Source organism: Acipenser ruthenus, chromosome 1 (genome assembly GCF_902713425.1).
Source record: "Acipenser ruthenus chromosome 1, fAciRut3.2 maternal haplotype, whole genome shotgun sequence".
Classification (NCBI taxonomy): domain Eukaryota; kingdom Metazoa; phylum Chordata; class Actinopteri; order Acipenseriformes; family Acipenseridae; genus Acipenser; species Acipenser ruthenus.
The window spans coordinates 112,949,971-112,964,404 of record NC_081189.1 but is presented as its reverse complement, the minus strand read 5'-3'; the positions used below and the strand labels follow the sequence as shown (position 1 = coordinate 112,964,404).

The following is a 14,434-nucleotide window of genomic DNA, read 5'->3' as shown; positions in this document are numbered from 1 at the left end:
CACATACACTGTATTTACAAAGTTCCTATTTCAAGAAGCTTCCAGGATAAAGAGCTTTATATACTGGCACAAGCACCACAGGGAACTGCTACTTGACAAATAATTCTACTTGTTATCAATAAAAAAACAGCAGCCTCTGCATGACTTCAGCATTTAAAAGTATAGTAGTGAACATACTACTGTGAATAAGTTATTAAAATTGTACAGTCATAAAAATATAACATTCCTGCCATCAATATTGTAATGTGTTCACTATAGAGCTCATAAAATGTCTATTTTGTAGCAACTTAAACAATGAAACAGGGTTATCATATTCTGCATTCAGGCCTTCAAAGCTTCATAAAACTCATGAAGGCTGTAACTCTCTTGTCCTAAAACTATCCTGGAAGGTCACCTTCGTTTTGTCTCCAGCCTACTGTTGCTTAACGTTTTCAGAAACCATCTGCTGCAATAATTGCTGCCAGATTTAAATAGCTTACAAATATATGTTTAAAACAAAGCAACACAACTCCCTCTTGTTTGTTTTGATTTGCAGTGTTTGCCACGGCTAGGTTTCAATAGTGTGTGTAGCGCTGAAGTCAAGGTAAGCGGCAGGGATAGCAGATTCAACCTGCTGTTCTGGCATGTATACTGAACAGGAGCCCCAGAACAAACGCAATCAGTTATCCATATGCATCATACACATGGGAGGAGTCATACGCATTATCATATAATAGACGTATCCCCCCCAAGTCAACACGACACGACCATCATGACAGTAAAAATAGACATAATGAAGCCTTCTTACCTTTGTATAATTTAGTGATCAGCAGATGTGTCAGCCACACGAAGAGCACATCGTGTGGTTTTCACTGACTCTACTGTGCAGAATAAATGATTTTTTCTTTCTATGGGTACATATCGGGACTTTCTTCCTATGCATCGGGACGCAGGACATTTGCTAGGAAATCAGGACTGTCCCCACCATATAGGGACTGTTGGCATGTATGTTTTTGCAATATCATTTTGTAGTTTCTTTGATGGCATGATGTAATCAATCCTAAAATTCTAGGTGATGCTAAATGTTTGGCCATAGCCGTATACAACATCATTTACACAATGAAACACACCAACACACGCAATATATACATTTTTACATGTGCAGGGCCTCAGCCCCTTTACACCTCATCATTATTATTATGATGATAAACTATTCTAGCCATCTGTAAATAGCAGAAGTAGCAACTAAAACAAAGTTGTAAAGAAGAGTAGCTCAGTAGAGCGAGTTCAAGTGCAAAGATGTACTGTATGACTGGCCAATGCTCAATGAATTCCACACTGCTTATTTGAAATGCGTTCTTTTCTTTTTCAGAACAAGATAATTTTAGATCCCCTGACCTTCAGTGAAGCCCGCTTCAGGCCGTCCCTGGAGGAGCGCTTGGAGAGTATCATCAGTGGAGCAGCGCTGATGGCAGACTCCTCGTGCACACGTGACGACCGACGGGAGAGAATTGTGGCCGAGTGTAATGCTGTGCGACAGGCCCTGCAGGATTTGCTAAGCGAGTACATGAATAATGTAAGTCACAATTTTATCTACAATAGGGGTTCCTTTATTGCTACTTTTAAAGACTGCCTGGAGCAAGCCTGGCTATTAAACACAACCTAATACTTAAATAACGACAGGCATATTGTCATATTTTAATATATATATACAGACGTGCTCAAATTTGTTGGTACCCCTCCACAAAAAACGAAGAATGCACAATTTTCTCTGAAATAATTTGAAACTGACAAAAGTAATTGGCATCCACCATTGTTTATTCCATATTTAATAGAAATCAGACTTTGCTTTTGATTTTTTATTCAACATAATATTGTAAATAAGAAAACAAATGAAAATGACATGGACAAAAATGATGGGACCGCTAACCTAATATTTTGTTGCACAACCTTTAGAGGCAATCACTGCAATCAAACGTTTTCTGTAGCTCTCAATGAGACTTCTGCACCTGTTAACAGGTAGTTTGGCCCACTCTTCCTGAGCAAACTGCTCCAGCTGTCTCAGGTTTGATGGGTGCCTTCTACAGACTGCAAGTTTCAGCTCTTTCCATAGATGTTCGATAGGATTCAGATCAGGACTCATAGAAGGCCACTTCAGAATAGTCCAATGTTTTGTTCTTATCCATTCTTGGGTGCTTTTAGCTGTGTGTTTTGGGTCATTATCCTGTTGGAGGACCCATGACCTGCGACTGAGACAGAGCTTTCTGACACTGGGCAGTACGTTTCGCTCCAGAATGCCTTGATAGTCTTGAGCTTTCATTGTGCCCTGCACAGATTCAAGGCACCCTGTGCCAGGCGCAGCAAAGCAGCCCCAAAACATAACCGAGCCTCCTCCATGTTTCACTGTAGGTATGGTGTTCTTTTCTTTGAAAGCTTCATTTTTTCGTCTGTGAACATAGAGTTGATGTGACGTGCCAAAAAGCTCCAGTTTTGACTCATCTATCCAAAGGACATTCTCCCAGAAGGATTGTGGCTTGTCAATATGCATTTTAGCAAATTCCAGTCTGGCTGTTTTATGTTTTTCTTTCAAAAGTGGAGTCCTCCTGGGTCTTCTTCCATGGAGCCCACTTTCGCTCAAAAAGCGACGTATGGTGCGATCAGAAACTGACGTACCTTCACCTTGGAGTTCAGCTTGTATCTCTTTGGCAGTTATCCTTGGTTCTTTTTCTACCATTCGCACTATCCTTCTGTTCAATCTGGGGTCGATTTTCCTCTTGCGGCCGCACCCAGGGAGGTTGGCTACAGTTCCATGGACCTTAAACTTCTTAATAATATTTGCAACTGTTGTCACAGGAACATCAAGCTGCTTGGAGATGGTCTTGTAGCCTTTACCTTTACCATGCCTGTCTATTATTTTCTTTCTGATCTCCTCAGACAACTCTCTCCTTGGGTTCTCTGGTCCATGTTCAGTGTGGTGCACACAATGATACCAAACAGCACAATGACTACTTTTCTCCATTTAAATAGGCTGAATGACTGATTACAAGATTGGAGACATGTGTGATACTAATTAAAGAAACTAATTAGTTTGAAATATCACTATAATCCAATTATTTATTATCTTTTCTAAGGGGTACCAACAAATGTGTCCAGGCCATTTTAGAATATATTTGTAGAATAAGCAATAATTCATCTCTTTTCACAGCTTCTTTGCTTTATTCTATGACATACCAAAGGCATGCAAGTATACATGATAAAATAGCTTTTAATTTCATCACTTTTCAGGAGGAATGAAGCATTATTTCAAAGAGCTGTAAGGGTACCAACAAATTTGAGCATGTCTGTGTATATATATATATATATATATATATATATATATATATATATATATATATATATATATATATATATATATATATTAGCTCATAGAGCCAGCTGTGCTATATATATATAGTTGTACTTTTTCCCCCTTTTCTTAAATATATTTACCTTTCTGAATAAGCCTTGTGTGTGTAATGGAGGAAAGTATTCATTAGAAGATGAATATTGCTTGGTCTAACCACACTGCAGTGGGTCCTTAAGAATGTAGTCATTTCCTTTTCAATAATGTATTGGCCAGAATGATAAGGTTATAACTAAGCCTTTTAAAATATATATTGGCAAGATGAAATATTTAACAATGAAAGTGAACCAGTTTATAGCTTGAGTTGTATCAAGTATTTTTTAATTAACTTCCAGCTACTTGGTTTATGGGTATGAATTGCTTTGTGATGACTTCAGTAAAAGCAGCGTTGTGTGTTGCACTGCTGATAAAGATTTTGCCTCTTGTCAGTGTGATTATAGTGGTGTGCTTGGTTGCAGGTCGGCTCCCTCCCTACTCCCAGGTTTACATTTGTGGAATGGTTTCTCATAAAATAAAAATATGTTTTAAATTTCCTTGGGAACTATTGTTTTAAAGTTAAATGGTTTTTTTTTTTTTTTTTTAAAGTAACTTTACTTGGAATGACTGAGTAATATTTAAGGATGCTTGTTATTTAAAACAGATTTCAAACTCAAAAAAACAAACAAAAGAAAACATGCCAGGTTGATGTATTACAAAGTTACCTTCCCCATAAATCTCAATGCATGTTCAGAGAATACTAATGAAGCCTGTCCATGTATTAATAATAGAAAAGATGTTATTCGGAACTCTGACAATATGTCTAATATTTAAAGCAATTAGAACCTTATGGTTGCTTTGGCATCAATTTATAACATGGAACGTTTTACTACACCCAGCTGGAACACTGACATTTTACATTTTGCCATGCAATCTTTAAATCTAGTGAATTGCAGAACTGGAAATAATTACTATTATTAAAACACCTTGGGCCACATTTTTATGTGTTTCCTCCAATCTCCTATTTTTGGAAAAGACATAACAATCATATTAATCTTATAAGATTTAACATATTACATTGAGTTTGCTTAAGAGAACTTGAAATACAGAACAATATAATTGTTTCTAGTTTTGTAAAATCAGCAGATGTTTTACCTGTTTTACCTTTTTCAAAAGGAAATAATTAAAGACTGTAGTAACAGTATTTTCTGGGGTTTTTTTTGTTACTATACAAGCAGTTTTTAGGCTCATAGTTCTGTAGAAGTGAACTCTTGTCGAACTTGGAACATTGACAATTGATTTGTTTGAAAGTCATTTGAAATTCTGGCAGCTGTCATCTCTTTCTAACCCCAGTTTGAGAGATTTAAATCCAAACCTCACAGCTTCTCTAACATGCATTGCTGTAGCTGTCGTATTATGTCATACACATGTGATGTTGTTAACCAGTTATATATATATATATATATATATATATATATATATACATATATATATACATATATATTAGCTCAAAGAGCCAGCTGTCATACGTTTCGATATGTTGTACATATCTTTCTCAAGGGAGCCTGTGTTTGAATCCAAACATTGGAGGTATTTATAGGTTTTTGATGGCATGACAACTACTTGTTATTGTTTACATTCAAATTCATGATTTATTTTTACATGATGTAATGGTGTTCTATATATTGTGACATCATTTTTACTTCTATCTTTGAATCTGTATTAATTCTAATTAACACTACTTTATATAAACTTATATTATATATATATATATATATATATATATATATATATATATATATATATATATATATATATATATATATATATATAGTGGTATAACTTGTATTATTTTGGCCTCAAGGGAGGTGTTCATGGTTACTTAATTAACTAAATAATTACAGTATCTGTAGCAATACAATTTAGGTATTTGACTTACTGACTGCACAGAATTTTACAAGTTGAAATAGTACTAGGACAGCCCTGCGGACATTGTGATGATTTGTGATTTGAAGCCTGGTGATTGTTTTATAAATCTGAATTGAGCCATAAAAAAAAACAAAAAAAAAACATATCCTTTAATCGATAGAAACATCTGAAAGCTGAACATGATTCTTACCTTATTTGTCTTGTCATAAAATTCATGATTATCAACAATTCTTACTTATACGTTTACAATTCATATATATATATAATATAATATAATATAACTTGCACCCTGTGTATAACAGTATAACATGCAGAAATGAGCTGCCTTGTATTATATCCCTTGCACGTGTTGCATACTACCATATCAAAACTCTCGTCAGATTCCATTAGTCATTCTGTTATATTGTAGCAAGTTTAAAATGGAGACTCAGCAGTTTGCATTGGCTAATAATTTGGCAATTTTGAGAAGCCATGGCGACAGTTGAAACCAAGATTTAACAATGCTGCTTCTGTAAATGAACATGTGTGGCAGGGTGCCCTGCCCCTGTGTGCATTTTGTGTTTTGTGTTTTATGTAGTGTGTTATTGCTGGTGTGTATTGGTGCACGGGTGATTTAAACTGTATATTTATATTTAGGCACAGGGATTGCACAATCATTTCACGTGTTGGGATTCAAGTGAGTGATTAATTAGTAATTGAATCCCGGCACAGCTGTAAGATGCACAAATCAGTCTCTCGGGGTTGGGTGTACAGCGAGGAGGTACGGGAGAGAGAGGAGGACAGCACAATACTTGTTGTGTTCCGTGTCTCTGTGTTAGTCTGTTTGTTTCGGCCACTGTGCCGTTTTGTTTTGTATTAGTGTTTTGTTTTGTTCAACCTGTTTCTTTGTTCCTGTATTAAACCACTCATGCAGCACATTCACAATTCACTCTGTGTGTTTCTTCCTGGTCTGACATCACCACAAAGCCATCCATGTCGCAACATGCTACAAACAGAAACTTCAGGTTATATCAACATGTTAATGTTTGATTGTACATTTTCTTATGTTAACAGAACAGTGTTTTATTTATTTTTTTTTGTGGACTTAGCGTTCGAACAAGGGCAATGTCTTGGTGTATCTTTCTATTTAACAGGAGTCCATAATATTTTATACATTAACCGTTTTTATAAACTTGCTGGTGAAAATTGACTAAAATAAATAGTACATCATCTTGATGTTCTGTTTTCATTTAGGGTTAATATCAGTGCTGGGACGAACACATGATTTTCATATTCGGATGTTTGCTCATAATTTAAATATTCGTTTGGATCCTCGTTTGTTTTTCAAAAAGTAATAAAAGCCATTATATTGTTCAGAACCCAGGCAGAGACAGCATAGCAGCATGGGGCAGGGGGGGCGTGGCCTCTGTGTGTGCCTTTATTTTACAGCAAGACGTTACAATATATAACATGTTAAAGTAGAAAAATATCCCAGGAGTAAAGAATAAGTTGTGTAGGACTTACTTTACCCCAGTGAATTAACTACAAAACAAAAGATGCCAAATAGCAGTTCAAGTTAAACATTGTTTTGTTTATTCCCAAAATGAATAGTACATTAAGTTGACACTGCATTTTGTGTATTTTTTTTTTTTACTTTTTTACATTAAAAGGAATGCAGCCATCATCTTGAACCTTTCTCAGCTTTTTTCCATCATTGGCTATTGTGAGGACTTGTTGGAATGTGTCCCTTACTACTTGTTACTGCGACTGTATTACCAATTTTGCTTTGACGTTAATTTCTCAAGGATTTGAGTAACCAGTGTTTTATCTAAGATGTATCTAATCAAATTGGTGGGAGGGTTGCTTTAGATCAGTATTTGTCCTAGAGGAAGTTGGTAACGTATGCTTCCTCGCCAACTGGTTTGCATTCACTTTTACTGCTAATGCAAATAAAAATGGAATTGCTTTCAGTGGTTATATTATAGCTAAGTGTAGGAAGCTAATATGCACAGTTTATCTGCCATTTTGGGTTCATAAATTTAAACCGAATACCACTAGTCTTCTTTTTTTCATTAATTTTCAATTATTTCTAACTGTAAGTTCCTCTGAACATGACATCATGTTGTAATACAATATTACTGAAAAAAAAATCCACAATAAAAGTCACTGCTATAAATGAGAACATTAAAACATATTTAGAATACAACAATGAGACTGCAATACTGGGGTCACTGGAACTCTGAATCAAGTTCCAGTATGCTGTATTTTAATTTTTTTTTAGAAAGGTACCGTGGAACTGCACAAGGTTAATCAATGTGGTAGTTGGCTATAAATTAGGTTCAAGTGACAGCAAAATGTCCATATCTGTCCTAATCCCGGTGATCAGTGATTGGTGACAGCGGCTTGACTCCTCGATCACTGCTGAATCATCAGGACTGGCTGATTTAGTTACTGCAGTCTGGACAGGACAATCTATCAATTGATCTACACTGTAATGCATTACTGGCTCGGACGAGAGGTGCTGGGGGAAGTACAATTTTGTGCAAGTTGTAAACAGGATTTAGAGAGTTGGTTAGTGAGATTTAATCTTTCAGGTAGTGAAATGTGGCACATAATAGTCTGAAGCTATTTAAAAGAGACATGCCCTCATTCTTTAGTGCACTGAAGGATAACACATTGGCTTTATTAAGGTCCAAGGTAGTTATCAAGGATACTCAGTGAATTTATTTTGGAATTGATTCATTTTTTTAAATAAAGTAATTACCATTGCATTCAGTTTTGAATGCATTGTTATTTAATAGGAGTCAGTTTACAAAGTCATCCTGTAAGGATGAGGCCTTAGCTGGAACACAAGATCAATAGTTAGCCAGAATCAAAGCAAATCTGTTACATGGTGTTCTAATGTCATCTTTAAACAGAACGGTCTAGCGAGAGGAGCCAGCCTGCACTCCTGTGGGAGACGGCTTCAGAAACCAGCTGTTAATAAAAAGACAGTGATTTTTGGCAGGAATTTCTTTGCATTTTGGGCACGTTGCGTAGAACATAAAAATATGGGTGGTGATGTTGGGGTGGGGGCCAGCTGACTCAAAGAGATCTTTTGAAAGCTGTATCTCTCGGCTACTGTTTAGCTGAAACAGGTCTAAACTATTAAGCTGAGGCCACTTTACAGTAACTCAGATAAACCTATAGTGCTAATTAATAACGATGACCATAATAATTTAGATTTATATTTGGAACAACTATGAATTGGTTCACATGTAATACATTTATACCAAGCAGTCATGGACAGATCTAGCTGGGGGGGATATTTTAATGATCAAAATATAGGCGCCCCAAAACTCGTAAACCTACTGTGTCTCATCTCTTAATAGAGAGGTAAAGTGCGGCAGTAGTATTGACTGTCGCTCTTTAACTATTGCCCTTACAATTACGTAGGCAATGTCTGGTGAGTGAGAGCGGGTTGGTAGGTATGAGTTGGCCTTGGGGCTCCCGATAGAGACCCCCATACGTGAACAATGATACAGAGGGAAGAACAAGCCGTGCAGAGAAGAAATCAGAAGGCATACCCTGGGGTTTAAATAGAGATAGTGGGTAGGGGATAAAGAGGGGCCATTGCCACAACACCTGAGTCTAACCAAGGTTATAAATAACATTGTATCTGTATTATCATGTATGGCTTTAATAAAAACAACTCAGTGCTGTAAATACATATTTGCTATTAAGTTTAGTTTAGTTTATTCACTTTGTACCCACGGGGCCAGCACAGGTACATCTAAATAGTGCAGCACTAATACAAAGAGAGACCTAAGTAGACTCTATCAGTGTGCCATGTCGGATAATGTTGAAATAATGGACATGGATTTAAATAGATGCATCTGAAAGAGGCAGTCCAGTGATGGAAACCCTGTTTTTCACCACAGTACAAACATGTTCATCAATTGTAAATGAAAGAGGGTATTTTTTTTCTTCAGATGATGATAACTAAAAATACATAAAGTGTTTCATTCATTTTCGTAATTAGGTTTTATAGTTTTAATTGTAACGCCCCATTTAACAAGAACAAGTCAAATGGATAAATCATATCCATTTTGAATTTCTGGAGCCACTGAAGATCTGTTGTTTAATGGTTTGTTTGCAAGGTCTCGCTAATGGTATCTGTACTGTATCTTGGCTGGAAGGCTACAATAAATAACACTGGTAATATGTGATGGATTGTGACATTAACACATAACCTGTCCACGGACCTTCATTAGCTCAGGTTCTTGAGCAGGTGTATAAGGAGGCAGCCTGTCTGTTTTGCTTGTTTTTTTGTAGCCAGTAATAAAGCCCTTTATTTGCATTACACACACTTGTTCATTATTTACTATGTAAACATCCAGTTCACATTATTTAGTGTTTGTGGCTGCTTTCCTAGTGTTTACTAAACCATGGCTAAAGGTTGTGACAAGATTGCAGAATTATGAAGAGGTTAGGGGGGCTGAATGTACTTGTAAAGAGTACATTGAAAAGTGCACATCACTTTAGCTTTAGTTGATGTGCGAGTTACCTATTCAGTATTGTGGAGGAGACAAGGTGCGAATCCTAGTACTGCTAGCCATTACTAGTCAAGAAGTTGTGAATTGCAAACAGAATAAGTGAGAACAGAAGGGTTTGAAAAAGATGGAGCGCAATTGTGTTACACATATTGTCAATATCTATTATTTGTAGTAAAGTTTGAAAAAAAAGGTTGTCATAGAAAACATTGTACCCACTGGTGTAGTCAGGCCAGAACATGCCAAAAGTGTATGTTAAGGTTTAACTATGGTTTTCTGGGGGAGGAATGAGGTGCTGGTGGGCTGGGACAGGAAGAATGTGTGTCCATGTTTTCCCCGTGTCTCTGTTTAAGCTGGGGGAGGTTAATCAAGCAGAGTAGCCTATAAATAGGGCTTGATGCTTTCGGTTTTTAACCGATAATAACCGAAAACACAGCCTTAGATCTATTTAAATTTTTTTTTTTTTTTTTTTTTTTTTTATATTTTTTTAACCGATAGACCTGGGTTTTGGCAAATATTTTAAATACTGTCAATCATGCATTACTCTTCTACATAAATAAAAAGTCTTTCAGGAGACGGGCAGTGTGCAAAGACATTGCTACTGTACTAACCAACCAACAATCTTTGTGTACCTACATAATAGAGTTCACTTGTAAGAGTGACTTGTGACTGGGTGGGCTGAAAAAATAAACACACAACTCTACAGTGTGATAGATATGTGGGAGCTAATCTGGTTCTTGTCACAATTATACATAATCATTTTTGTTTAAGAAAATCGATATTTTATTTGTTTTCCGGTTCTTTCAGATTTAGGATTACACCACAGATTGTGCCTCAGTAAAGGTTATCAGATATCCCCAGTTGATTTGTTTAGTTCACAGCAGATAATATACAGATAATATATATATATATATATATATATATATATATATATATATATATATATATATATATATATATATATACATAGAGAGAGAGAGAGAGAGAGAGAGAGAGAGAGAGAGAGAGCGAGAGAGAGAGCGAGATAGAGAGCGAGAGTGTGACCAGAGTATTTTAAAACATGTTTTATGAAATGTGTTCTTCATTTTAGCCACCTCCAGTAATCAGACTTTATGAAGCAAACGTTGTTAGTTCTATAGGGTGATGCAAAACTTTTGGCCCAAGACATGAATCCAAACCGTGAGGAAACTGTAAAATGTACGCGGTATATAAAAGCAAGCATTTATCAGATTATAACAAAAATCCTAAAGGTCTAAAGGAGGCCAAGAGTCTACAGACAGACATGATCAGTGCATAGAGGTCCTCATTTCTTAACGAGGGCCCTAAAACATAAGTTACAGCTCTTGAAAGAAAAAAAAAATTGAACATGGACCATTACGTTTCATTACAAAAATAATTACAAATGTCAGGTACAATCATTATATCACTTTCATCATAAAAAAGGCAGGCTACTCTCATTAATGTGTTGTGCGTGCCAATTAAGGCATTCCGAATCAGCTTATCTTCCAATAGAAGACTCCTGTAGCAAACTTTTCATTAATGTACTTTACGACATGCCTGTGGATCTGCAGCCAAAGAATCCAAATTGAGGTCATCAGATAAACTGGAGCTTGCTTTTTAGGCGAAGTCGAATTAGTAGATAAGATAGAATTAACCAGAGACATATTAATGTAATGCAGCTGCTCTAAGTTTTTGCAACCTATTACATTAGTGGGCAGTGCATCCTAGCATTGATATTGGATCGAACTGAAGATTATAATATGGTTGACTTTGATAGGTAGATCAAACTATGGAAGCAAATGTAATTGCATTACCTTGAGGACACATACATCCAAATACCAGGCTCTAACTACATTAGCTGTAACATATGTTAGTATTATAAATGCAGAATCAACTTCACTTTTCTGAGCCAATGGAATCACTCAGGCATGGAGTTTATATTACTTGCTTAAACAGAAGAGAGGTCACTGGTTTGGTCTCCTATTGAACTAGTGAAAAAGAAAATCAGTTTTCTTAAACTACATTTTTTTTTAGCAGTATCTGTAATATGGCACACCAGGCAATACCTTTTTAATATCTATAGATCATATATATTAGCTGAGTCTATTCATTCAGAAAGTGGTGGGCCAGGAGTTGACCGCTAAAAGGTGCTATTTCTAAGAAAGCCCTGGAATCGAACTCTATGAATGCTGTTGTGGTGCATTCCTCTTTAGACAGAGCAACACAATGTCGATTGTAGGGGTGTGTGTTACCTATAGTCCGTATACATTTAAAGTTTCAGTAAAATAAATAATTAAAGAGAATCTACTGTGTAGTGCTATTCATATAGGGGTCATTCATACTGGGCGGCTTTATATGGGGAGAAAACACTGAAAACCCTTTTAGAAAATAGCCAGGCTGAAGGTATTGATTTCAGACAAGTGCATGGTGTTTGTTTGCAGATGTGTATCATAATGCAATAACAGTGGTCTAGATGTAAACCCCTGTTGCAGTATATTGACAGTATTCTGGTACAGTATATTGACATCTATCCAATGAACAGTTTAGTATTTACATATTCTCCCGATGGCAGTGTCCTTGTAGTTTACAAGCAATGCATCTCTTTGTAGGTATGGGGTTACTACATAAGATCACAATGCACATTGGTAAATAGGTTGTATGTTCAGTATTGGTCCAGTGGTTAAAGAAAAGGGCTTGTAACCAGGCAGTCCCCGGTTCAAATCCCACCTGTGCTCCCTCTTTCAGGTGAGACGTAATTGTAAGTGACTCTGCAGCTGATGCATAGTTCACACACCCTAGTCTCTGTAAGTCACCTTGGATAAAGGTGTCTGCTAAATAAACAAATAATATAATGTGCTTCATGGTTTTCAGTGGACTTTTGGAACATGGAAGTCATTGTTTTTGTTTTTTGTTTGCAAGTAAAGCAGTCGCAGTACTGCTCTGGATTTCCGCCTTTCTCTTTCAGTGAATACTTGAATCTAAATGCCTGTCAACAGCCGATTCTGGGTAGTGATCTACAGTAACGTTGCAGGATGTACAGAAGAGCTTACCTCCATCGCTGTGTAAAACTCCTGCTGGATACTGCTTTATGTGATCTGTTGCAGACACATCTTTATAGACATCCATTTTCTTGTTTACAGTGTGTAGTATTTTAATTTCCCGCCTAGATTATATATAGTCACATGACATAATCACTGCACAGCACTGTGCATGGCGCACAGTACACGCAGGCACACAGCAGAGCTGTACAGTTTCGTTAATGTGTTTGTTTTTTTTTTGTATGAAATACAAATAATAATTATGAAATTATTTATTTTTATTTCTTAAGAATATTGTACAAATCGCAGTATTGGTCTAATTTCACGATTTCCGTGCAGCCTGTGAAATCACAATTTACACTGGGCCTTATCCATAATGAATGCATTTTGACTGTATTGAGTTTTTAGATAAAAGTATGTGCTGTTATATACGTGTTTTACTAAAAAATACATTTAAAATGATATTATTGCAAAAACTGTAAACGCCTGCTTTTGATATTAACAGAATGAATTATTTATTGTTGCAATGTATTCCGATAGAATAAAGGCATATGCAACTTAATTAATATTTCACTGAAACAAATATAGCCCCTTATTTTCATCAGGCGACTCACATTCTTAAACATACTTTTTTTATTGTGTTTCTGTAGTTAACAAAAATATGGTAACTGTTTTCACCTTCACCTTCTTTTGAAGTAATAAATCTTTAATATTTATTTATTTATTTATTTATTTATTTATTTATTTATTTTTTAAAAGTGTTCCTGAAAGTCAAGAGAAAATGGCACTGGCTATAGTTGGGCACTGTGCCAGCACTGGTATTCTCTCATACAGATCTGGCCACACACCCCCTAGCCATGCAGTCCTGGGCCCCTTTTGTATTGTGAACAACTGTGCCTAATTGTGTGGAGGTTTTTTCGGTGTGGGCTAAGTTGACCACCAAACCCATTTCACCTGTTGTCTTAGCCGGATTTGAGCCAAGGTCCACAGAGATGAATGAACAAAAGGCTTGAGAAGGCCTAAAGTCCATGGTTATGTATTGAACATCTAAAGCAAAACGTTGTTTGTGCATATGGATAGCACTGATTTACATCAGCTCATTTTTTTTATAAGCTGCACAATAAAACTTAAAGGTTCATTAGTTCAGGATGACCCTACTGTGTTTTATGCATGGGAGTCATTTACTGTCTAATGAGCCATTCAGCCAGATGGCAGACCCCACACTAGTCTGACTCCATTAGCGTTATTTAGCTCTTGAGGCAAACCAGTTATCTTTCTGCTATTGACACGGGAGCAATTTTATTAAAGTGTCCTGTTAAAAAAAATCAGTAAGGCTGTTATTCACTAGCTGTCTTTTATGTGTAAAATAGTTTATACAAGTATGACTATTGTGACAATTTAAGATATTTGTAATATTGTAGATGGGGGAACAATAATTCCATCGAGGGCTTCTGTGGCATTATAAACCACAAGAGGGAAAATGGCACAGATCCCTGAGGAGGAATCATCTTCCTGTATATCTGCAGCCCGTAATATATTTTTTAAAAATAATATATGGGTTGAAGTGTGGAAAATAAATGAGAAACACGTGGAGTGTG

The 14,434-nt window shown here is 36.2% G+C and overlaps 1 protein-coding gene across 4 annotated transcripts in view; it reads left to right on the top strand.

Annotated features, from left to right (window-relative positions):
* Positions 1–14,434, top strand: part of LOC117421126 (catenin alpha-2-like) — a 502,927-nt gene that overhangs the window by 168,178 nt on the left and 320,315 nt on the right. For all 4 annotated transcript variants that reach the window (XM_059034144.1, XM_034035092.3, XM_034035091.3 and 1 more), the window contains exon 7: positions 1,352–1,555. In XM_059034144.1, the coding sequence (XP_058890127.1) occupies positions 1,352–1,555 (204 nt within the window). The remainder of the gene's footprint in view (positions 1–1,351; positions 1,556–14,434) is intronic.